The sequence below is a fragment of the Pelophylax lessonae genome, assembly GCF_965119305.1.
Source record: "Pelophylax lessonae genome assembly, chromosome: 3".
NCBI lineage: Eukaryota > Metazoa > Chordata > Amphibia > Anura > Ranidae > Pelophylax > Pelophylax lessonae.
The window spans coordinates 119,616,941-119,643,052 of NC_138770.1; the positions used below are offsets into that span (position 1 = coordinate 119,616,941).

General features: G+C 43.2%; 1 protein-coding gene across 1 annotated transcript in view; it reads right to left on the bottom strand.

Moving 5' to 3' along the window:
• The window catches only part of KLHL29 (kelch like family member 29), a 1,145,580-nt gene that overhangs the window by 143,108 nt on the left and 976,360 nt on the right, over positions 1-26,112 (bottom strand). Inside the window, exons 10-11 of the mRNA XM_082249639.1 lie at positions 22,014-22,196; positions 1,200-1,380 (exon numbers count right to left, since the gene is read on the bottom strand). Of these exons, the coding sequence (XP_082105765.1) occupies positions 1,200-1,380; positions 22,014-22,196 (364 nt within the window). The remainder of the gene's footprint in view (positions 1-1,199; positions 1,381-22,013; positions 22,197-26,112) is intronic.

Consider the following 26,112-nt stretch of genomic DNA (forward strand, 5'->3'; position numbering starts at 1 on the left):
TGTCATGTCCAACTGCACAACTAGCCAGCACATAGGAAGATGGGACAAAGTACTATGTTTACTTTTCCCCCCTGGGATCAGAACGTATTATAAATAATGAAAATGAGACTTCTTCTTTAACTGCTTGCCAGTCGCCAGCAGTACATTTACTGCTGGCAGGTGGCTCTCCCAGGCATCTCGACATGAACTTCCTAGTTTAGAGGTGTGTATGCATGCCCCCTGCTGTTCTATGTTGTGGTAGGGCACAGCACAAGTTTGTCAGTAGGTTACAGCCAATGTTTTTGGCTAAATACCTGCTGATCAGCTGTGGCCAATTACAGCACAGGTATCTGTGTGTTTGTAAACACAACACACAGACCTTGGCTGGATTTCTCCTGCTTTCAGTTACCATTCAGAACTGAAAGCAAGGAAATACTCCAGCCAAGTAAAAGCAGCACACATACACTAGCATACATTTGTTAGGCACATGGTTAACCCCTTGATTGCCCTCCTGTTCACTTCATGTCACCCAGTCAACATAATTAGCATGTCTACCAACTTTTTGAGATGGGAACGAGGAACACCTATTAGCAAAAGTATGTAGGCATAGGACACACCCCCTGTCACGCCCTATTAAAAACAAATTTTATATATATGTATATATAAAAAAAAAAGGATAGGTTAAACTATGGGTGCTCAACCTGTTGCTCTCCAGCTGTTGCAGTACTACAAGTCCCATGAGGCATTGCAAGGCTGACCATTACAACCAGGACTCCCAAAGGCAGAGGCATAATGGGACTTGTAGTTTCACAAGAGCTGGAGGGCCGCAGGTTGACCACCCATGGGTTAAACCCACAAGTGCTTTTTTGTTACCACTACTATTCCTTTATACTGGCTTCTGAAATTTACAAACAGCAGTGTAGAAATTGGATGAAAGGTTTAGCACTGGAAACACTTTTTTAAAGTGCATTTTTTATACAACTATATAGATCAGACCAAAATGAGGGACACATGAGGGGGGAAGAGGGACAGAGGGTCTTTGTTCCAAATCAAGGACAGCCCCTCAAAATCAGGGACAGTTGGGAGCTATGCATTAGTACAGATGTTCTTAACCCTCACCACTCTATCCAAAATGAAAAACAAAAGTTGTGCATTTAGTTACACTTTATTATAGTGTTTAGATCATGCATTTATCTTTGCAGGTATGTCTTAGAGCTTACCTTTCAACATGGTCAACATTCCCACCACCACCAAGGCCACCGATTGTGTAGATTTTGCCATCGTACACCAGACTGTTGTGTCGACACCTTGGAACAATCATCCTGGAGACCAGATTCCAGTTATCAAGTAAAGACATGTAGCACCAGACATCTGCTAAAGCTACACCAGCTTCCATACCCCCTGAAATGAATACAGATAGAAGAATGATGCTTTAGCTGCTTATTTACTCAATCAAGGTTACTTACCGGTAGTAGGTTGAGGAACGACAAGTGATGGATTGTCCTACCCTGTGAAGAAGAAAATAAGTGTCTATTCTTGCAAGAGTCCAGTGATTAAGTTTCATTGTCAAGGAACCTCGCAGTTCTGAGGTTCTAGACTCAGTTCTTACAAGTGGTCCTTTCGGTATGCGATCGATATGTTTTGCAAGTCATTGTGCAAGTTTTCTCTGGGGGTTTCTTTGGGTTCCTGCCATAGTTCCAAGACAAACTTCACTGGCTTCTAATAAAGTTGGCCCACTGTTAAGCCGGCCATACGTGGATCTAATATCTTTTGGTTCAGAAAGGACCGTCCGAATCTCAATCCATGTGTGGGATAGGGGGTTGTTCACAAGACGATCTATGGATTTGTGTACAACCAGCCGGTCTGATTTTTTCTGAACAATCAGTGTTTCCGACTATCGCCAGCAACACTGATCTTTGTATTCTGCTGGTGGGGAAGGCTCTGTGACGGTAGAGCTACAATAACGCTGCCGGAAGGATTCCCCCATCAGTACCAAGTGTGTTGATGGGGGAATCGGCACAAATTTTTTTTTGTTCAGCCCACTGAGTAAACAAAAAATTGTATAATATATGGCCTGCCTTACTGTTGTGGGATGATTGAGGCTCAGTTCACATTGGTGCGATGGAAGACATCGCATGCGATTCGAACTGCACTGCTGTGCAAATCACATGCGATGTCTGTGCGATGCAAATTCTGTATGGCTGAATTCACATTGCATGCGGACCAAACTTGTGCAGGACCCTTTTTTTGGTTTGCACCAGAATCGGATCGCATTGGTGTTAACACCTATGCAATCCGATTCCTGTCCGAATTGACAGTTCGCACTGCGATATGCGAACCGATCTGGGGGTGTCATTAACTTTGTATTGACACTCCCAGCGGTTCGCATATGGCAGTGTGAACTGCCTGTGAGTCGGGTGTGATGCGGGAACCCGCAGTGGATTCGCAGGGTTTCCCGCATTGCACCAATGTGAACCAAGCCTGAACAATCCCTCAGGGGTAAAGCCTAACATGAACAGGTGATGTGCTCCTTTTATGGATAGCACAGTGTTTAGCTGTGGGGGTCCTCAAATCGAATCCTGGCTAGGACACTATATGCATGAAATTTGCCTGTTCTCCTTATGCTTGCATGGGTTTCTTACAGTTCCCTGCTACACTTCAAAGATATGCTGGTATGTTAGTTGGCTTCTGTCTAGAGTGGCCCTATTATGTGCAGGTATGCATCTAACATTGTAAGCTCCTTGGGGGCAGGGACTGATGTGACTCTACAATATGCAAAGCGCACTATCAATATATATATATGCAATGCACAGTATCTCACAAAAGTGAGTACACCTGTCACATTTTTGTAAATATTTTATTATATCTTTTCATGTGACAACACTGAAGGAATGACACTTTGCTACAATGTAAAGTACAGCTTGAATAAGAGTATAAATTTGCTGTCCCCTCAAAATAACTCAACACACAGCCATTAATGTCTAAACCGCTGGCAACAAAAGTGAATACACCCCTAAGTTAAAATGTCCAAATTGGGCCCAAAGTGTCAATATTTTGTGTGGCCACCTTTCTTTCCCAGCACTGCCTTAACCCCTTGGGCATGGAGTTCACCAGAGCTTCACAGGTTGTGCCACTGGAGTCCTCTTCCACTCCTGCATGATGACATCACAGAGCTGGTGAATGTTAGAGACTTTGAGCTCCTGCCCCTTTTCGTTTGATTATACCCCACAGATGCTCAATAGGGTTTAGGTCTGGAGACATGATTGGCCAATCCATCACCTTTACCCTTAACTTCTTTAGCAAGGCAGCGGTCGTCTTGTATGTGTGTTTGGAGTCGTTATCATGTTGGAATACTGCCCTGCGGCCCAGTCTCCAAAAGGAGGGGATCATGCTCTGCTTCAGTATGTCACAGTACATGTTGGCATTCATGGTTCCCTCAATGAACTGTAGCTCCCCAGTCCCGGCAGCACTCATGCAGCCCCAGACCATGACACTCCCACCATCATGCTTGACTGTAGGCAAGACACACTTGTCTTTGTACTCCTCACCTGGTTACCACCACACACACTTGACACCATCTGAACCAAATACGTTTATCTTGGTCTCATCAGACCACAGGGCATGGTTCCAGTAATCCATGTCCTTAGTCTTCTTGTCTTCAGCAAACTGTTTGCAGGCTTTCTTGTGCATCATCTTTAGAAGATGCCTCCTTCTGGGACGACAGACATGCAGACCAAGTTGATGCAGTGTGCGGCATATGGTCTGGGCACTGACAGGCTGATCCCCACCCCTTCAACCTCTGCAGCAATGCTGGCAGCACTTAAATGTTTATTTCCCAAAGACAACCTCCGGATAGGATGATGAGCACGTGCACTCAACTTCTTTGGTTGATCATGGCGAGGCCTGTTCTGAGTGGAACCTGTCCTGTTCAAACTCGGTATGGTCTTGGCCAAAGATTGCCAAGACCCTAAAACTGAGCTGCAGCATGGTGGTCTTGGCCACCATGCTGCAGCTCAGTTTTAGGGTCTTGGCAATCTTTTTATAGCCTAGGCCATCTTTATGTAGAGCAACAATTCTTTTTTTTCATATCCTTAGAGAGTTCTTTGCCACGAGGTGCCATGTTTAACTTCCAGTGACCAGTATGAGAAAGAGCGAAGGATAACACCAAATTTAACACACCTGCTCCCCATTCACACCTGAGATCTTCTAACACTAATGAGTCACATGACACCGGGGAGGGAAAATGGTTAATTGGGCCTAATTTGGTCATTTTCAACCAGGGGTGTACTCACTTTTGTTGCCAGCGGTTTAGACATGAATGGCTGTGTGCTGAGTTATTTTGAGGGGACAGCAAATTTACACTGTTATGCAAGCTGTACACTCACTGCTTTACATTGTAGCAAAGTGTCATTTCTTCAGTGTTGTCACCACTCACATTTTTGTAAATATTTTATTATATATTTTCATGTGACAACACTGAAGAAATGACACTTTGCTACAATGTAAAGTAGTGAGTGTACAGCTTGGATAACAGTGTAAATTTGCTGTCCCCTCAAAATTACTTAACACACAGCCATTAATGTCTAAACCGCTAGCAACAAAAGTGAGTACCCCCTGAGTAAAAATGTCCAAATTCGGCCCAATCAGCCATTTGCCCTCCCTGGTGTCATGTTACTCATTAGTGTTACAATGCCTCAGGTGTGAATGGGAAGAAGGTGTGTTAAAATTGGTGTTATAGCTTTCACTCTCTCATACTGGTCACTGGAAGTTCAACATGGCACCTCATGGCAAATAACTCTCTGAGGATCTGAAGAAAACCATTGTTGCTCTACATAAAGATGGCCTAGGCTATAAGAAGATTGCCAAGACCCTGAAACTCAGCTGCAGCACGGTGACCAAGACCATACAGTGGTTTATCAGGACAGGTTCCACTCAGAACAGTCCTCGCCATGGTCGACCAAAGAAGTGCACGTACTCAGTGTCATATCCAGAGGTTGTCTTTGGAAAATAGACGTATGAGTGCTGCAAACATTGCTGCAGAGGTTGAAGGGGTGGGGGGTCAGGCTGTCAGTGCTCAGACCATAAGCTGCACACTGCATCAAATTGGTATGCATGGCTGTCGTCCTAGAAGGAAGCCTCTTCCAAAGATGATGCACAAGAAAGCCTGCAAACAGTTTGCTGAAGACAAGCAGACTAAGGACATGGATTACTGGAACCATGTCCTGTGGTCTGATGAGATACAGGAAAAATGTATTTGGTTCAGATGGTATCAAACATGTGTGGCGGCAACCAGGTGAGGAGTACAAAGACAATTGTGTCTTGCCTATAGTTAAGCATGGTGGTGGCAGTGTCATGGTCTGGGGTTGCATGAGCGCTTTCGGAACTGACGAGCTACAGTTCATTGAGGGAACCATGAATGCCAACATGTACTGTGACATACTGAAGTAGAGCATGATTCCCTCCCTTCGGAGACTGGGCCGCCGGGCAGTATTCCAACATAATAACGACCCCCAACACACACCTCCAATAAGACCACTGTCTTGCTAAAGAAGCTAAGGGTAAAGATAATGGACTGGTCAAGCATGTCTCTAGACCTAAACCCTATTGAGCATCTGTGGGACATCCTCAAATCGAAGGTGGAGGAGCGCAAGGTCTCTAACATCCACCAGCTCTGTGATGTCATCATGCTAGAGTGGAAGAGGACTCCAGTGGCAACCTGTGAAGCTCCGGTGAACTCCATGCCCAAGAGGGTTAAGACAGTGCTGGGAAATAATGGTGGCCACACAAAATATTGACACTTTGGGCAAAATTTAGACATTTCCACTTAGGGGTGTACTCACTTTTTTTGCCAGCGGTTTAGACATTAATGGCTGTGTGTTGAGATATTTTGAGGGGACAGCAAATTTACATTATTATACAAGCTGTACACTCACTACTTTACATTGTAGCAAAGGGTCATTTCTTCAGTGTTGTCACATGAAAAGATATAATAAAATATACAAAAATGTAAGGGGTGTACTCACTTTTGTATATATATATCATATATATACGGTGCATGCTTGTAATAAATAAATAAATACATGGGCAATAGTATATGTTGGTGTTATTCTAATTTCAGAAAAACCCACAACAACTAACCAGATTGCATGTTTAATTTTTCTGGTGCAATATTGGTAATTCATTTTGGCACCTCTTATGCTATAGACAGCAGACCTAGTTTCGTATGCTTCAGTTTTCCAAATCAATTACCTCTGTGCTCACCTTGGAAGTAATTACCTTGTGTTTTTTTTTTTTTTTTTTTTAAATTTTATTGCATTGTTACATCATGAGATTGTGGTAGGGCCATATATTTTAGCAACAATAATGGAGATCAGGTACGATTAATTTAGATGCAAGTAAAGTGCTATTCATGCCTACATTTTTCCCTAACAGAATCCCAGAGCAACAGCCCTCTTTGTTTAAAAAAAAAAAAACATAGGGGTGTAATTATACAAAAACTGCATAACAATTGATTAGTGAAAGGGCATGTACATTCATTTAAATGCTTTTAATTGATTTAAAATGGAAAAATAAAATTATGCATTTGGCCACTAGATGTTGCTAAGTATCAGAAAGATGTTCTTATGATACCTACCAACATCTAGCGCACAAATGCGATATATTCAATTCTAAATTGATGAAAAACATTTGACCAACACAGTAAATAGCCTGGTAACATTCATTGTATTGCCCCATTCACACAGAATGAATGCACATGCACTTTCACTGGATGTATTGCTATGCATTTATATAAATACACTCTTTAATGCTTTAAGGGACCACATCACTGTCAGTCAAGCGGATGCTAGAGAGTGACCTGAAGATAATGTAGTTGCATCAAGTCTGCTGCTAGAGAAAGCAAGAAGACTTAATTCTTCCATACAAGTGGCAGTATGGTAAAAGCAATGTGTCTGCTTCCACAAATAATCTGGTGAGGCCAAGTGAGAGTTGTCCTTATCTATTGTGAATAGTTCAGTTGGAGTATCCCATTATTCCCTTCTCCCATCCAAGTTCCACAATAAATGCAAAACCAAATATCCTGGACTGTTTATTGAGTAACGAAAAAACAGGAGTAAGGATGGATGTGTGAAAAATCCCCTAGTGACTGTCTGCAAGGTAATCAGAGGGAGGCCTAAGAAGTCATCACACAGCAAGCCCTATGGGGACAGTGCTACACGTAGCTGCACATATTTACAGCATGGCCATTAAAATGTCTTGCCTGTTTGGCTGAATCTAGAGTTTTTAAGTGTTATTTACAGTGTCTGGCAATTCAGATGCAAATGCACTGCCTGGGAATCCTGTGGGACATTAGAAAGGGTTACTCTCTTCCTTCGTCTGAGAATCTGGGATTTTGGAAAATCTTTTACAGAGAGTGAAGAGAGATCCCCGGGGACAGTCTGCCTGCAGCAAGTCATGGCTGCCTCCGACGTGATGTCGCTGAGGATGAGCCCGCCTCGAACTTTCTCATGCTAGCTCTGGTACCTGCGGTGCTGATTAGCATTTCTCATTTTACAAATGTTTCCTTGCTGTCTGAGCTGCCTCCAATGTACTGAATTGGTGTGGGCATCTCCTCATTAGGAAAGCAGAGTAATGCGATTTTAATGCCACCAGACACAAACACAAACACACAAAGAGTGCATGCTCTGCACAGTTACCGACATTCTACAATCTTTTCCAGGGTCAGCTTTATGCTGAGCTGAAATAGCTGAGGTCAATGTGGACATGCAAGCAAAAGGTGTTGAATACCCAATCATCTGTTCAATAAATTGAAAAATGGGTACTTTCTGCATCTCTAATGCTACTTGGTACAATAGCTTAAAAACGACTGCTGCGGGTAGCGCCTGTGAGTGGAGAGCGCTCTGGGAAGCCTGGTGGAACGCAAACTGGTAGTCACCGCTCTCCACTCACAGGCGCTACCCGCAGCAGTCGTTTTTAAACTATTTGTACCTGTACATTAGCAATATTTAATAAAGGCTACCTTTTAATGGTACTGCACTATTGGAGCACTTTTATTTTCCCTAATACCGGACCCGGAGGATCGAGTTCACCCAAGGGAGCGATCCAGGACCACAGGGAACTACAAGGCCCAGCAGTTACCTTCCAGGCTCAGGAAGCCACGGGCTCTAAAGGTCTTTTTACCGTAAGGTATTTAAGACCCGCTACCTCTGGTGAGTGCATACCCCCACTATTCCAAGTCACGCCCAAGTACCAGCAGTTGGACTACTGGAGGACCCAGCACTAAGCACTTGCACTTTCCTTTACCTGGCACTGAAATTTTGATTTATGCACTAAAGTCACCTATGAACTGTTTATTTGGACATTTTTGGCACTATTCTGCACTTTCATGCTAACCAAAGTATTTATTTAACCACTTCCCGCCCGCCCTATTACAAAATGACGGCGGGAATGTGGTTGAGTTATCCTGACCGGACGTCATATGACGGCGGCAGGATAACACCGCTCTGGGCGCCCCCCGGGGGCGCGCAGAGCGGCGATCGGTGATGCGAGGTGTCAGTCTGACACCCTGCATCTCCGATCTCGGTAAAGAGCCTCTGACGGAGGCTCTTTACCATGTGATCAGCCGTGTCCAATCACGGCTGGTCACATAGTAAAACAGGAACAGCCGTTGATCGGCTTTCCTTAGTTCGTGCCTGACAGGCACGAGTAAAGGAGCGCCGATCGGCGGCTCCCCTGACAGGGGGGGGGTCGGCACTGGTAATCAGATCATTGATTACCAGTGCAGACCCTCGGGGGGGGGATGCCACTAGATCCACCAGGGATGCCCACTATGACCCCAGGGATGCCCACTATGACCCCAGGGATGCCCACTATGGCCACCAGGGATGGCAATCAGGGCTCAGGGAGCCCCCCATTGCCCTCCCCATCAGTGATGCCCACCAGTGTCCTCCCTATCAGTGCTGCCCACTATTGCCATCCTTTAGTGTCGCCCACCAGTGCCCATTATTGCCCACCAGTGCCGCCTATCAGTGCCCATTAGTGCCCATCAGTGCCGCCCGTCAGTGCCCATCAGTGCCGCCCGTCAGTGCCCATCAGTGCCCACCAGTGCTGCCTATCAGTGCCCATTAGTGCCCGTCAGTGCCACCTATCAGTGCCCGTCAGTGCCGCCTATCAGTGCCCATCAATGCTGCCTATCAGTGCCCAGCAGTGCCGCCTATCAGTGCCCACCAATGCTGCATATCAGTGCTACCTATCAGTGCCACATATCAGTGCCTATCAGTGCCGCCTATCAGTGCCGCCTATCAGTGCCGCCTATCAGTGCCACCCCATCAGTGCCACCCCATCAGTGCCACCCGATCATTGCCTCCTCATCAGTGCCTGTCAGTGCAGTCTCATCAGTGCTCATCAGTGCAGGAAAAAACTTATTTATTTACAAAATTGTATAACATAAACAAAAACACTTTTTTTTTTTTTCAAACTTTTCTGTCTTTTTTTATTTGTTTAGCAAAAAGTAAAAATCGCACAGGTGATCAAATACCACCAAAAGAAAGCCCTATTTGTGGGGGGAAAATGATATAAATTTGGTGTAAGTACAGTGTTGCATGACCGCGCAATTGTCATTCAAAATGCAACAGCGCTAAAAGGGGAAAATTGGCCTGGGCGGGAAGGGAGGGAAGTGCCCTGTATTAAAGTGGTTAAGGTTGATGTTTATTGTGATCTATTTATGCATATTAATTGTGAACACCCCTGGTTTACTACCACATAGTTGTGTGACCTACACAAAACCTTTTATTTATTTATATATAATATTTTTTACCACTTGATTGCCAATTTTAGCACCCAAGGTATGAGCAAGATATGAATGACCTTGTTTTTATGGCAATGCAGCATCCAAAGTTTCTGACAGTGCTTGCATACCCATCTATTCCCTTATAACCTACAGCTGTCCCACTTTTATGTCTGAAGCATTCCAGTAAATAGCTTGTTTAGCTCCCTAAAACCTTTATAAATCTCTAAACCAGTGGCTTCTAGCCAGCTGAAAATCTCCTTATCTCCCATGGAGCCTCTCAGCTTCCATAGTGCCCTCCAAGCTTTCATGGCAGAGAGCAATGCCTCTCAGCCCCATACGTGCCCCACAACCTTCCACAGCACTCTCCGATCTTCCATAGTGCCACCCAGCCTACTGCAGTGCCTCCAGACCCTTATAATGCCCCCAATCTCCAACAGTGTCCCACACTCCCTCCCAACTACCCTGCAGCACCCTCCAGTTTTCCACAGCGTCCCTGCAAAGTCCCCAGCCTCTCGAAGAGACCACCAACTTTTCCAGAGACCCCATCCCCCACAGTACAACTCACATGTTGAGCTTTCCTAGCACTTAATCAGACCCCTGATCGTGGGTTTTGAATAAGCACTAGGTAAGCACGAAATGCGTGAACCTTCTTCTTCCCCATTGTGTTCATTTATGCTGTGATAATTCTTCGTTTTCAATAAAGAGGGGATTTAGAGCTTAGTGCACCCTTCTGGACTTTTCTGGCTTCATTTGTACAGGTGTGCCAACTGGCCCGGCATATGCTGGAAGAGTGTATGTGAGGTGTTCTGCTTTGAACCTACCTACCTAGAGCAGCGCTTCTCTACTTGTATAACGTACATGCTGCTAACACACCAAATGTTTTATTCAAAATGATCACCTCACAACAGGAGAATGCCTTTTTCTGCTGTGATGTGATCTTTTTGAATAAAACAGTTGGACATTTTTTGAAGATCCCTGGTGTGCTGGCAATATGTAAATTGTTCCATGATTACCAGTTTCCAGCTGCCAGTTGTTGCTGCACCCACTTACTTCTTAGCCTACCACAGGACTGCTTGGGATAGGAATATTGTTCGCCATCCCCCATCATTTTCTGCTGCCTCTTTCAAAAATGTAATCTCCCGCAAGGCCACCAAATCTGCTACAGAATATGCAAATCCCTTCCAAATCCCCCATCCTTCCACAGTGACACCCATTACCACCCAGAGCATTCCAGCATACCTATCAGTGCCACCTACCAGTGCCTATCAGTGTCATCTATCAGTGCCACCTATCAGTGCTGCCTATCAGTGCCTTTCAGTGCCACCTATCAGTGCCCATTAGTGCAGCCTATCAGTGCATCCTCATCATTGCCTCCCCATCAGGGCCCACCAGTGCTGTCTAATCAGTGCCCATCAGTGCCACCTATCAGTGCCCATCAGTGCTGCCTCATCAGTGCCCATCAGTACAGCCTATCAGTGCCCATTTGTGCACCCTCATCAGCGCAAATCAGTGAAGGAGAAAAATTACCTGTCTGAAAATTTTTATAACAAACTATGAAAAATGTTTCTTTTTTTTTTTTTCAAAATTGTTGTTCTTTTTAGTTGGTTTAGCAAAAAATAAAAAATCCAGTGGTGATTAAATACCACCAAAAGAAATTATCATTCAAAGTGTGACAGCGCACTTGGTCCGGGTACAAGATCAAGTTTAGATCCATCCCATCAGGAGGGTTCTTCCCTTCCAATGTGAGACTGTCCCCAGATCGCTTACAGGCTCTCTTTGGGGTGGTACAGGATCTGGTACAACAGGGAGTAAGTTCCAGTTCCGAGTGCGGAACATTTTCAGGACTTTTATTCAAACCTATTTACCGTCCCCAGGAAGGAAGGCGAGGCAAGGCAAACTCCAAAAACTTCAGACTATGATTCAGCTATTGCTGTCCAGCAAATGGTCATCCCTTCAGACCTGTATGAGAGTTCTGGGACTGATGGTGTTGTCCTTCGAGGCGGTCCCCTTCACTCAATTCCACATGAAAACCCTCCAGAAGGAAACCCTTTTTAAAATGGAATAAAAATCCAATTTCCCTGGACAATCAGATCCAGCTGAGCCAGGTGACAAGGGAGTTTCTGGTCTGGTGGCTTCGGTCCCCGATGCTCAAACAAGGGAAATCCTTTCTTCCTATATATTGTACAATTGTCACCAGGGATGCCAGTCTGTCCGGGTGGGGAGGGGTTCTCGGCAGGTTTTCTGTTCAAGGAGTCTGATCCCTGGAAGAATCCAGGTTACCAATAAATGTACTGGAGCTGAGAGTAATCAGGCTTTGCATAGTCCACTGGACCAAGTACCTTCGGGGGTTGTCCAGTGCTTATTCAATCTGACAATGCTATGGCCGTGGCCTATGTCCATCACCAAGGGGGCACCAAAAGTGTCCTTGCAGCGTTGGAAGTGGCCGGCATCCTCCGATGAGTGGAATGCTTTGTTCCAGCTCTCTCTGTTCACATTCCAGGAGTGGAAAATTCACAGGCAGATTTCCTCAGTCGACAGACCTTGGATCAAGGGGAATGGTCTCTCCATCTGGAGGTGTTCCAGCAGTTGTGCCTTCATTGGGGTACTCCAGATGTAGATCTGTTGGTGTCTCGGATCAACAGAAAAGTGAAAAGATTGTGGCCCGCTCTCGGGACCCTCTGGCAGACGCCACGGATGTGCTAGTGGCCCTGTGGGGTCAGTATCAGCTGATGTATGCCTTTCTTCCTCTCATGTTGCTGCCAAGACTTATTCGCAGGATCGAGGCAGAAGGGATTCCGGTCATTCTTGTGGCTCCGGACTGGCCTCACCGAGCTTGGTACGCCGACCTGGTCAGGCTAGTCGCAGACCATCCTTGGAGACTTCCTTTCAGGGAGGATCTACTGTCTCAAGGGCCAATCTTCTATCCTGCTTTACAGTTAGTGGCTTTGACGGCTTGGCTGTTGAAAGCCAGGTGTTAAAGGACAGGGGTTTGTCTGTTTCAGTGATTCCTACTCTGCTTAAAGTGAGGAAAGTGACTTCTAGGAAGATCTATCATCGTAAATGGAAGTCGTATATTGCGTGGTGTGAGTCTCTTGGAGTTCTCCCTCACTCTTATTCAGTGGCTCGGATCTTGGCTTTCCTTCAACGGAGTTGATCAAAAGTTAGCCTTGAGTACTATCAAGGGTCAGGTTTTGCCCTTGGCAATTTTCTTCCAAAGGCTACTAGCCACCCATTCCCTGGTGCGTAGCTTTATCCAGGGGTTGCGACACTTGGCACCTCCAGGGCAACCTCCTTTGCCACCTTGGGACCTTAATTTGGTGCTGTCGGTTCTCCAGAAACCTCATTTTGAAAGTATTCGGGAGATTCCTCTGCTTACCTTATCCCAGAAGGTGGTCTTCTTGGTGGCTATTACTTCTATGCGCAGGGTGTCGGAACTGGCGGCGCTGTCCTGTGGTTCTCCCTATCTGGTCGTTCACAGGAATAAAGTGGTACTTCGTCCGGATCCGTCCTTCCTTCCAAAGGTGGTTTGCATTTTTAACTTAAATGAGGACATTGTATTACCCTCTTTGTGTCCTAAGCCTAAACATTCTAAGGAAATTGCACTACATACTTTGGATGTGGTTCGGGCACTCGGGGTGGCGACTACTATGTTTTTTTTGAAAGTCAGATTCACTCTTTGCACTCCCGGATGGCCCAGGGAAAGGGCTGCCTGCGTCTGCTGCAACTATTTCCAGATGGATCAGACAGACAGTTGTGCAGGCTTATTCAATTAAGGGTCAGGTTCCACCTATCCCTGTTAAAGCGCATTCTACTCGGGTGCTTAGTGCTTCCTGGTCTTTTCGTCATCAGGCGCCTGTGCTTCAGGTTTGCAAGGCGACTACCTGGTCGTCTGTTTACACTTTCACAAAGTTTTACAAGGTGGATGTGCTGGCATATGCAGATGCCTCTATTGGCTGCAAAGTTTTGCAGGCTGCCATTTAAGGGTGTTTTAGTCTCCCTTGAGGGTGTTTACTGTTTTTTCAGGTGGGTCTCATCTTGTTGTTCTAATTAGTCCTATGTTGCCTGGTTGGCTATGGTTTAGCCTTGGGGAATTATTTTTCTGCTGTTCCACCCCTCATTTTTATGGCACTGCTTTGGGACGTCCCTACTGATATGAAGATCAGAGACTGCGTCCGTGAATGAACGATAGAGAAAATTGGATTTTTGTCTTACCGTAAAAACCTTTTCTCTCAGTTCATGGACGGACACAGTACCCACCGCTCTATTTGAGTTGGGTTGGTATTATTTTTTCTGACACTGCTTTGCAGGGAGAGAGGGTAAAACCCCTGGGACTGCCCATAGGCGTAGCCAGAACTTTTTTCTGCCTAGTGTCCTAGTCCTGTAGGGGGCAGTATAACCCTACTGATTTGAAGATCAGAGACTGCGTCCGTCAATGAACTCAGAGAAAAGGATTTTACAGGAAGACAAAAATCCAATTTTCTTTCTTTTGTGACTTGTGGCTATTATCCTGTTTGCAAATAAACTGCTACCCTGGACATCGTTTTTAGTATTAACTGTGTACCACCAAGATTTTACATACCTGTGTAGCGCTGTCTCTCCTGTTTGCCTGCTGGATGGTCATTTTGTACTGTTTTCTGATGGCAGCACCAGGTTTGTTTGGGTCATTACACAGTACGTTTTCGCAGTTGTCAGCGCTTGGGGCATTTGGTTGTTGTTGGCCTGTGTCTTTTAAAAATAATCCTGCAGTGCCAAAACATTTTTTTTCTTTCTTTTGTGACTCCGGCAGATAGGTCAAAGATCCTCATGTGAGTGCAGGGAGATAGAATCAGGAAAAATCTATAGTGTAATTCAGTTTTTATTGTTAAAAAAACATATAAAAGCCAATTGTTCACTTATAAAACTCTCCTCTTGTATGTTAGCATGTAATGACGCTGTTCTGGAATTCAAAAGTCATGGTTTGCATTCCAAAGAGCAGACGTGACATAACCAGAAGTATCCACCAGCTTAATGCATTTCGCTCCACCTAGGAAGCGTTCTCAGAAGCTGCTAAAAGCTGAATTACACTATGGATTTCTCCCGATTCTATCTTCCTACATTCATGAGGTTCTTTGACCTACCTGCTGGAGTCACAAAAGAAAGTAAAAAAACATTTTTGCCACTAGAGGATTATAAATGAAACACAGGTGTTTAACCCATCACTAGTTGGTGAGTAAGGGCACATAAGGAGGGGAACACAATGGCACTTGTTGAAACATACTGGCACTGCAAAAACAAGATAACCAGCACTTTAAAGGACTTATTGTTCATGCACATTTTTGCACCAATTGCACTTTAATTTTCTAAAAGTATTATGTATTGTGATTTAAATTTCTCTAAAACCGAGCTTGTAATATTACCCCCTGCCCATGCTCTCCTCCCTGACTTTTCCATAAAGATCAATAATACAACTATCAGTCCCTCCCCTCACGCCAGGGTACTAGGTGTAATCTTAGACTCTAAGCTGTCCTTTTACTCCCAAAATCCAATCACTGTCAAAAGCTTGTAGCCTTCACCTCCATAAAATCTCTAAAACTATCCTCTTTTTAACTAATGACACCACCAAGCTACTTATTCACTCCTTTGTTATCCCTCGCAAGGACTATTGCAACTCCCTTCTCTTAGGCCTACCTGTTCAGCTATTCACCTTTCAGTCAATCATGAATGCTGCTGCCATACTCATCTACTTTACCAACTGCTCAGTGTCTGCCACCACTCTTTGCCAATCCCTCCACTGGCTACCAGTTGTCCAGCGTATTCAATTCAAAATACTAACAATAACATTCAACTCTGCCCTGAACTACATTACTAATCTTGTCTCAAAATATCACCCAAACTGTCCTCTCCACTTCTCCCAAGATCTCCTGCTCTCTAGCTCTCTTGTCTCCTCCTCCCATGCTTGTCTCCAGAACTTCTCCAGAGCCTCTCCCATCCTCTGGAACTCTCTACCTCAATCTGTTTGGCTATCTCCTACTCTGGCTGCCTTTAGGTAATCCTTGAAAACTCATCTCTTCAGGGAAGCCTATCCAGCCTCTACTTAACAAACTGAAATTTTACTTCCATCAGCTCTTTCCTCCCAGGTATCACCTTTTATTCCACTTGCCCCACCCTATTAAATTGTAAGCTCTTATGAGCAGGGCCTCTTAACCCTTATGTATTTTATTTTATTGTAACTGTACTGTCTTGCTGTATATTGTTAAGTGCTACACAAATGGTTGGCACTAAAACAAATACAAATACATATACATTGATAAATAATAAATCCTGTATAATAATAATGAGAATAATAATACATTGTTTCCTATCTTCTGATTGTACATTGTATGTCATTAGGCACTGGAAATGCAGTACAGCCATTGATGCTCTAGTTAAAGTGTAAGGTTCAGATATAGAAAGTAAAGCTAAAGAGAAAAATATAAATTCTTTATAAGTAAGCCTGCAGAAGGCTGCAGATTTTAAATTGGGCTCAGCCTAATACCATCTGCACCCTGGTCCCCACTGACCTACATGAGAAAATGAAGATTTAAAAGCCTGCCCATCAAGGCCTTGGATTTATTGCTCTCCAGGCAAAGGAGATGATTTTCTTTGTTATTTCTACAGAGCTTATTCATCAAACAGTGCTGGGTAATACTATGATACAGTAACATCCTACCAATTTTATCAGCCAGATAAACAGAATGCTCTCATTAAGATGCCCCCTGCAGCTCAGGAGCTGGAAAAACCTTCCCAGCCTTATTTTCTATAACACCCTTCCAAAAAGTTTTAAGAACACTTTAGTGTAGGATTGTAACCCCTTAGGACTTCTTCCGGCAACTTTGCTGCTTTTGAATACAAATGATAAAATCTAACATACCCGAAATGTATTGTTTCAAGTAACTCTCAAGTTTACACAGAGGTAATGACAGGTAGAAATTATACATGCAATTTAAAGTGTATATAAACTAAAAAACAAAATGTTAATATATGCAGCTTACCAGATGTGGTGTCTGCATTTGTTTTCTGTTTTAAGACTGTTTTCTTTTACTTTCACCTGGTGATTCAGCCATTAACACAATTCTGGTCTTAGGGCGTCTCCTTTATCTATTGAGAAGCGCCAGAGACACCCTTGGACAGCAGCTTTGTCTGGGGAGAGTAGTATAAGATAGACTAGTAGATTTAAATGGACTTTACATAAGTGGCTAATAAATTAAAGCCAAACTTTAGCTAACACCTTTTAACCGCTTGCCGACCGCCACAAGTACATATACTGCGGCGGTCAGCCCCTCACAGACAGAGTGACGTATCGGTACGTCACTAGCCTGCGAGGCTCTGGGGAGCGAGCGCGCGCCACTGGCTGCGCGCTCCCGCGCGGTCACGGGCCCCCCCGCGCGTGTGACCGGCGGACCCGATGTCCGCCGGTCACTCTGTGATCGTCGGGGGAGAGGGAGAAAGGCCGGCGGCTGATGTAAACAAGCCGCCTGTCATTCTCCCCTGTGTAGAAACACTGATCATACGGTTCTACTATGTAGGGCCGTTGATCAGTGTTCCTACAGCTCAACCCACAGCCAATCACAGTTAGAATCACGCCCCTAGGGACACACACAGCCCCTCCCTCTCAAATAAAGTTAACCCCTTCACTGCCAGTGTAATTTTACAGTAACAGTGCATATATATAGCACTGATTACTGTAGAAATGTCACTGGTAACCCCAAAAGTGTCAAAAATGTCAGTCAAGGGTCCGATCTGTCCGCCCCAATGTCGCAGTACCGCAAAAAAATCGCAGATCGCCGCCATTACGCGTTAAAAAAAAAAAACAACAAAAATGACAAAAATCTTTCCCTTTGTTAGTAAACGCGATATCTTTTGCGCAAACCAATCAAAATACGCTTTTTGCGATTTTTTTTACCAAACATATGTAGCATAAAACAAATTGGCCGAAAATGTTAAAAAATTTAGATTTTTACTTTTTTTTTGGGGAATTTCATATAAAAAATGTGAAAAATATTGTTATTTTTGCAAAATTGACGCTCTTTTTTTGTTTATAGCGCATGATCAAAAAAATCGCACAGGTGATCAAATACCGCCAAAAGAAAGCTCTGTTTGTGGGAAAAAAAGGACGTCAAATTCGTTTAGGTACAGCGTCGCACGACCGCGCAATTGTCCGTTAAAGTCACGCAGTGCCGAATCGCAAAATACCCCCTGGTCTGGTCTTAAGTGGTTTTCCTTTACAGCTTGGTCTATTAACCACTTGCCGACCGCCGCACGACTATCTACGTCGGCGGTCAGCCCCTCACAGGCAAACTAACGTAGGGCTACGTTGCTTGCTTGTGAGGGTCTAGGGAGCGAGCGCGCGCCCCCGGGGGCGCGCTCCCGCTCCCGCGTGGTCACGGACCCCCCCGCGCGTGTGACCAGCGGACCCGATGTCCGCCGGTCACTCGGCGATCGGCGGGGGAGAGGGAGAATGTCAGGCAGCTTGTGTAAACAAACTGCCTGTCATTCTCCTCGCTGCAAAGACACTGGTAAAACGGATCTGGTATGTAGATCCGTTGATCAGTGTCCTTACAGCTAGAGCCACAGCCAATCACAGTAGAAACCACGCCCCTAGGGACACACACAGCCCCTCCCTTCCAAATAAAGTTAACCCCTTCACTACCAGTGTATTTTTACAGTAACAGTGCATATGTATAGCACTGATTACTGTAGAAATGTCACTGGTAACCCCAAAAGTGTCAAAAATGTCAGTCAAGGGTCCGATCTGTCCGCCGCAATGTCGCAGTACCGCAAAAAAAATCGCAGATCGCCGCCATTACGCGTTAAAAAAAAAAACAACAAAAATGACAAAAATCTTTCCCTTTGTTAGTAAACGCGATAACTTTTGCGCAAACCAATCAAAATACGCTTTTTGCGATTTTTTTTACCAAACATAGGTAGCATACAACAAATTGGCCGAAAATTTTTAAAAATTTTGATTTTTACATTTTTTTTTGGGGGAATTTCATATAAAAAAATGTGAAAAATATTGCTATTTTTGCAAAATTGACGCTCTTTTTTTGTTTATAGCGCGTGATCAAAAAATCGCACAGGTGATCAAATACCACCAAAAGAAAGCTCTGTTTGTGGGAAAAAAAGGACGTCAAATTCGTTTAGGTACAGCGTCGCACGACCGCGCAATTGTGCGTTAAATTCACGCAGTGCCGAATCGCAAAATACCCCCTGGTCGGAATGGGGGTAAAATCTTCCGGGGCTTAAGTGGTTAAAAGAAGATGAAAAATAATAACCTCACTGGACAGATCACCAGGTGAAAATAAAGGAAAACGGCCTTGAAATAAAATCGAATGCACCCACCATATTTGATGCAAGAACGTACCTAAACCTTTGGCTCCGCTTTCAGTCAAAAATATAAAAAATGTAAGCTGCACTCCAAAACATATATCTTCTTTCTGTGTTTAATAGTCATAGTCATAATTAAAAAAGACTGCATACAATAATGTCATACCCGAAACCAACCTTTTTTGACGTGTTTCACCACTGCAGACTTGCTCAAAATGACCCCTTCTCCTATTCTTGTGAGCAAGCCAGTAGTGGTGAAACATATCAAGAAAGGTTGGTTTCAGGTGGAGACAATATTGTGTGCAGCCTTTTTTGATCATTAATAAGCACAGAAAAGATAGATACATTTTGGAGTGTGGCTTACATTTTTATATTTTCTTTTATATTTTTGACCATACTTAAACAATTGTTAGGCTACAATGTATACAATTTTTGTTTTTGGGACTAGATACACTTGAAGAGTAGAGAAAGTGTAGAAGGGGAAGTGGAAATGGTCTGGACCCCACACAGAGTGGTTAATAGTAGGAAAGTCTGACTTTGAATAATTCAAACTCCAGAGACATACCGTAATCCCAACTAATACTAAACATATAGAAGCCAGCACAGTGGTGAATTTTACTTACATAACAGAAAACCCAAAATATTACAAAACGCATATTGAAGCAAATTCCTGTGTGTACATTGCAGTTAATACAGAATAGGAAATTAAATAAAAAAAACCCATGCCATTAGAGAATTCCCTATTCTGCTAGCTTTTTCAATTATCACTAGCCATGCTTGGATTGATCAAATTAATAAGGAATAGTAGACTGTGCAAGGACAGATCATGGAAGCTAATAGGGAATAGTGGACAGTGAAAGGACATATTTTAGAAGCTTACAGTGAACAGTGGGTTGTAAAATAAATATCATGGAAGCTTATAGGAAATAGTGGATTGCAAAGAACATATTTTGCAAGCTTATAATGAACAGTGGACTGTAAAGGACATATCATGGAAGATTAGGAAACAGTGGACTGTAATGGACATATCATGGAAGATTTTAGGAAACAGTTGACTGCAAAGGACATATCATGGAAGATTATAGGAAACAGTGAACTGTAAAGGACATTACATACATGTGATATGTCTCAGCTGATAAAAAATATACAGCTAAATCTGTTTAACTAGCCTTTTGGTCCACTCCTCACTCAAATACTGTATAGGCTGTGGACAACGCTTTTATTTACAGTCTGCAGGTATTTAGCTCCACTTGTCATCTCTAACCATCGGAATATGAATTTACATCATTACATTAAGGAGGTCTCCCCTGTGCTTCATAAAAGCTGCCTAAACACTTCCCCTCCAATAACCCCCCCTTAAAAGTGTTATACGGACACCACTGAGCAATGCAAAAGAGGTTGACTGTGTTAAGGTTCTGTGTGACGTTATTGTCATCCCCCTACATCTTTTTTGTTTAACGCATTAGAAAAAACCTGGCACAACAGATATTAGGCTGGAAGTAGGAGTGCCAGAACTGTAAACCAAAATGAGTGAATTGCGGTGCACTCAATACAGTTTTAGACTTTTAATATTGGGGTACAGTAGTGACTCTTTAAGCTGCAGGAGAAAGAACCTTCAATCCATCACAATGTTCTCATAGTGAGACAATTAAAGAAGTTTAAAATTTTATCAGTGCTGATTACAATTCTGTTCCACTGATCAATGCTCAACAACGCCATCCATTGGTAAATGATTACAATACCCCAATATGTAAAGTCTCAAGCTGTATAGGGTTTACCCGAGTACACTAGTTTTGATTTAGAGTTCTGGCACTCCTACTTTTAGCTTAATATCTGATATGTCAGGATGTATAATTTGTTAAACAAAAAAGATTTAGGATAAGTATCGTAGCAATTTTTAAAAATGTTAAGCGATGATTTCCCTTGTAGTGCCCTTGTCTTAAACAGGTGCTACTGGTAAATTTAGCTGTGCTAGGTGGTAGCTAACCTTGCTGATTTATAGTCTCTGTGATCATTTGGTTTTTCTCCTAAGCCTGGTTTAACTGTGGTTCCTCTCTTCTGTCAATAGGTGGCACTGTTGCCTTTGGCATTAGTACGATGAGCTGCAGCGAGACTATATAAAGTAATAAATATGCATATCTCTTTCAGCCAATCAGTAGGAGTTTCAGGTCATTTAGCATCCTGGGAGAGAGTACATATATGGAGGAAGTCAGGTGACTGGGGTCCTCTCACCCAGACCTTGGTCTGATGTTGATGTGTGAGGAACAGCTGTGTTGGGTGATGCCTGGTCATGTGCTCAAGGCTGTGCCAGAGAGAGCCTGTTTTCTGCCTGGGGGCATGGGAGAGGCTTTGCCAGAGAGCGAGAGCCTCATGTTGCCTGCAGGAATGAGGAAAAGGATGGAGTTCTGTGATGAAGTACCAGAGGTAACTCTTCATGGGCAAGGAAACGTGGAGAAGCTGGGAAAGCGTCAAAAAGGGAATAATCCAAGGAAACGCTGCAGGGTGTTGTGAGTTTTTGGTTGCTATAGGAAAGATCTGTTGCTAGGTAGATGCAGAACATTGGGTGCAGGCCTAAGGCCTTTGTTCTGTATTGCTGTCTACCTGGCTGTTTTGTTTTTGGAGTCTGATGATATGGCTGCCTACAGTTCTAGGGTGTCCTGTGCCTTAACCCTCTCTTCCGCATTTTTCTGTTAAGAGCAATAAACTCTCTTTTGTTCATCCTAAAAGTGTCTCGCGCCCATCTTTTCTGCAACCGTTTACACCCACCATGCATAAGAACCAGCACCCTGAGGTGAAATGTCAGCCCTCCCTGATGCCGGGGGTCAAGAGGGCGCTACATCCTTTTAACTGTTCCATTATGCACACCAGTAAGTAATGTTTGAAATTAATTTTGGCAAGTCACCTGATAGGTAGATGTTGTCTCCTGCACTGACCACACTGAAGAATTCTCGGTCATAGAAAGGAAGGCTGGCCAGTGGATACCATTTGTTGATTTGTGGATTTAAACACGTCACAGCCGTTAATGTTCTCTGATTCATTCCTATCATCTGCCGACCACCAACCAGAACGATGACTTCTGCTACACCTACAACAAAGAAATTAGAGAAAGGCACTTGTAACAGCATATAGACTAGTGCTAGACAAATCAAAAACCTAGTGACCAACGCTTCCTATCGTGCAATATAATCTCCTTTATAAATGCCAACTATACTGTATAGTGCAAGGGCTTACCAGCAATACACTGAGTTTCAGGAAGATCCTTGCACTACATGGTGCTCGGTAAATTAGATTAAGAGATTAAGATTTAAATCATAATGTTTGCAGCCGTGTCGCCAGCTTTAAGTGTAAGTAAACCCAATCCCCAAAATATCATACAAGCTTTAACATGTTAATGTATATAAAAGGTATTTTTATTATTAATATTTATATAATACATTTGGAGCTTTATCTAAAAATAATACTTGGTGATCCTGCAATTAAGATCCTTGTTAAGGCATTTTGTGTTACAGAGGTGTTACAGGGCGACAGTGCTATGTCCTTGTCTATCAGTTGTGCTCTAGTGTTGTCACCCAACCCTGTCAATCTTTCAGTGGAGAGTGCAAGCGGCTGTGTCTAAGCACTTCGCACAAACATGGTCACAAATCTCTTTAAATGGATGATGCAGCTGTGTGGGTAAAGCCTTGTACAGCTGCACTGAATTCAAAAACAGACACAACCTGTGGGGAGAACCCGGCAAGTAGGGTGTATTTTAGGGGTGGGAAATGTTAACATGCTTCATGTTAAAACCCTAAATATGGTCCCAAAGGTGAAATTAGCCTTCCAGCCACCCTTGTCCACTTGCACAAACACTTGCTTGGCACATGATCGTTAGAAGGTAGTCTGCATTCATGGTGTTGCAGGGAATTGATCAAAGAACAATTGTTTTAAAGATAGAGTTGTCCTTTAATGGACCCAGTCAATGAATAAGCATGCAATAGGTATCTTTTATAAACAGACTTCTAATATTTTAGCATTAGTATATACTTATCCCACAGTCACTAGTGGGGAGATCTTGCCATTTTTGGAACTGGTACCCCTAAAGTCAGAATCTCATAATTTACAATTCATTTACTGATTTGGCACTCTGAATTCTAAAAACAAGAAAGCTCAAATAGGTAATACACCACTTTTTATTGACTGTGGCATGAGGCCAAGGGATAAAATGAACCAGTGGGAATTTAAACTGCAGTATCTATCAAGAACTGAAATACTATATTTGGAAGACAGACTTCATGGAATTCATGGTAATTTATCGACCTGTATTATATAATATAAAAGTAAATTTGGATTTTGAGCGCCTTGGTTTCATTTCTTATACAGTAGATACAAGGCAAACTAATGAATGAATTATAATGTAAAACCATGTCCACAGTTAGAAAAGCTTAAGGGAAGACCTTAACATGATCAATTCCATGGCTCTTTTTAATAATCATTACATACAGTATATTTAGCAGTAATGATTTCAAGACTTGGTTTTGGCATCTTAACAAGGAGAAGTTTGACAAATGTGTGAAATGTGGGCAGATTTGGGTATAGCTTAACAGATGGCTTATCTAAACAAAGATATCGAAATACCCCAGTAACACTGGCAATTATGCAAAAGGCTAGTGGTAATTTTTTTACACAGGACCCGAAGGGACAGTTTTGCATTTTGTTGAGAACATATAAGATGTAGTTATGAATAGAAAATATTGCAAATATGCCAGACTGGGAAACCCACACAACTTTGGATGCTGTTGTTCCAACAAGTAGGGGTAATCTCTCATTAAATGACATTTATTTGCATTGTGTGTCATAAACAACATTTGTTATCACTTTTTTTTCATCCTTTTGTTGCATGTCACTCCAGATGATCTCCTGCAGCTTCTTTATAGTCACTTCCTGGCTACATGCAGGACAGTGACTACTGCACAGCATTTCTCAGGGTGGGTTTACTAATGATAACAGCAATGAACAATACCCATGTAATGTGTGATGAAATGCGCAATTGAGATACAGGACAGGGTGTTGTCACCCTATACCAGTAAATGTGTGAACAAGGATCTTCATACCAGAATCACCAAGTATTATTTAATGAACTCTGCAGATTTTAAAATATTGAAATTCACTTTAATATTTAGTAAAATGGATGCCATATCTTTTTTGATGTAAGCCACTCCTTACTAAGGAAACCACTAAAAGCCACTAAAAACTGTAGTTTCACCCTTGAACTTAGACTAGTGTCACCCACTTTTGTATTGTTAGAACTGCAGTCATTGCAAGCCACAATCCCTTTATGACTAAGGCCCATGTTCTCCCTATGGTTCCTACTAAGAGACTCTTTCAAATGCTTGGTCAAACAGTGCCATCAATATATACTTTGATTGTATGATTATTTTTTCAGATTTCCATTTAGCATTGCCAGCCAAAAGTCATTTTTTTTAAAGAAGTTGTTAGGTCAGAACCTCTGTCAGGTCTTTATTGCTGTCTGTGACCTCCATTATTGGTCTAATACAGGGATCCTCATACTACGGCCCTCCAGCTGTTGCAGAACTACACATCCCATTAGGCATTGTAAACCTCTGACATTAGCAGACATGACTAGACATGATGGGAATTGTAGTTCCTGAACAACTGGAGGACCATAGTTTGAAGTCCTCTGGTCTAAGATGTTAAGGGGAATTTTCTCAATAGGAATACAAACTGGAAAAAAATGGGACTTCATTGAGTCACCTGAAGGACCTTACAGCCAAACCTGGCTTTAATTGAAGCCTGAACATCCACCTGATAAAACTTGCAGAATTTGTGGACAGAAGACCAGGTGTCAGCCTTGTGCTGACATATATATGCAAAACAGATGCCTGATGCCAAAAAGCCCAATAAGCACTCTCAGATTTAGTGCACCTTGACAGGGAAGGGTTAAACCTAATCATTAAACCAATAAGCTTGTATGATGATCTGTCTGAGCCTCCAAGAAATAGTGGGGTGAGAAGTTGGTTCCCCTTTATCATTAGGAAGAGAGATCATTCATTCTGATGGAAACAGCAGCTGTGATTTAGACACGCACAACACACACTTTATCTAGACAATTAAAGTGTTACTAAAAGTAAAAAAAAAATTAAATTAAAATAATAAACGTGTTATAATCACCTGCTCTGTGCAATGCTATCAAACAGAGCGGTCCCAGACCTCCTCTTCAGCGGGTTCCTCCTGGCGATCTTGGCTCCTCCTCTTCTTCATGTGCCTCCATAGCAAGCCACTTGCTATGGGAGCACACAGTGCGTGCTTGCTGCTGAGCTGTGTGTGTCTATGGCATTGTGCTCCACCTTAGCCCTGTCCCCTGCATCCTCCTCACTGCATTTGATTGGCAGCAGCAGGAGCCAAGTCCCTGTGTGAAGAGGAAGAGAGGGAAGAAGAGATACAGCTGTAAACAGCACTGGATCTCTTCTTCACACAGGAAAGGGGGAGGAGAGAAAGCTATAATATGCTTTTTACCTTAATGCAGGGAATGCATTAAGGTAAAAGTAACCTTTGGGCTTTAGAACCACTTTAAAGGAGTTCTTCATCTGATGCACTGGCACCAGACAGAGGGATGGAAGTAAAACGAAGAGAAAACCCAAAACAGTCTTACAAAAGAAGGGGGCTCTAGGCCTCAACACCACTTTGTTCTAATGTATGACCATAAATGGTTCGTTTGGAGGAAGTGGAAAGGAGAAAATTCTAGCCAGGTTCAAAAGTGTTTTTTGAAGTGTAAAAAGGTCTAAACTTTGTATGCCACAAAGTCATGAGTGAATGCACAGGGAAAGCCACATGAGAGACACCCTGAACAAAAGTCTTTTTCAAAGAAAGGGAGGCTAGCAACCTATGGAAGATCTTAAAGAAGAACTCCCAGATCCGGCATTTCCAGATCACTCTCCCCAGGCTCTACTAAATCTCTAAAAAAGTGCTAATGAAAATTACTAAAATTACTCACTTTTCATGTA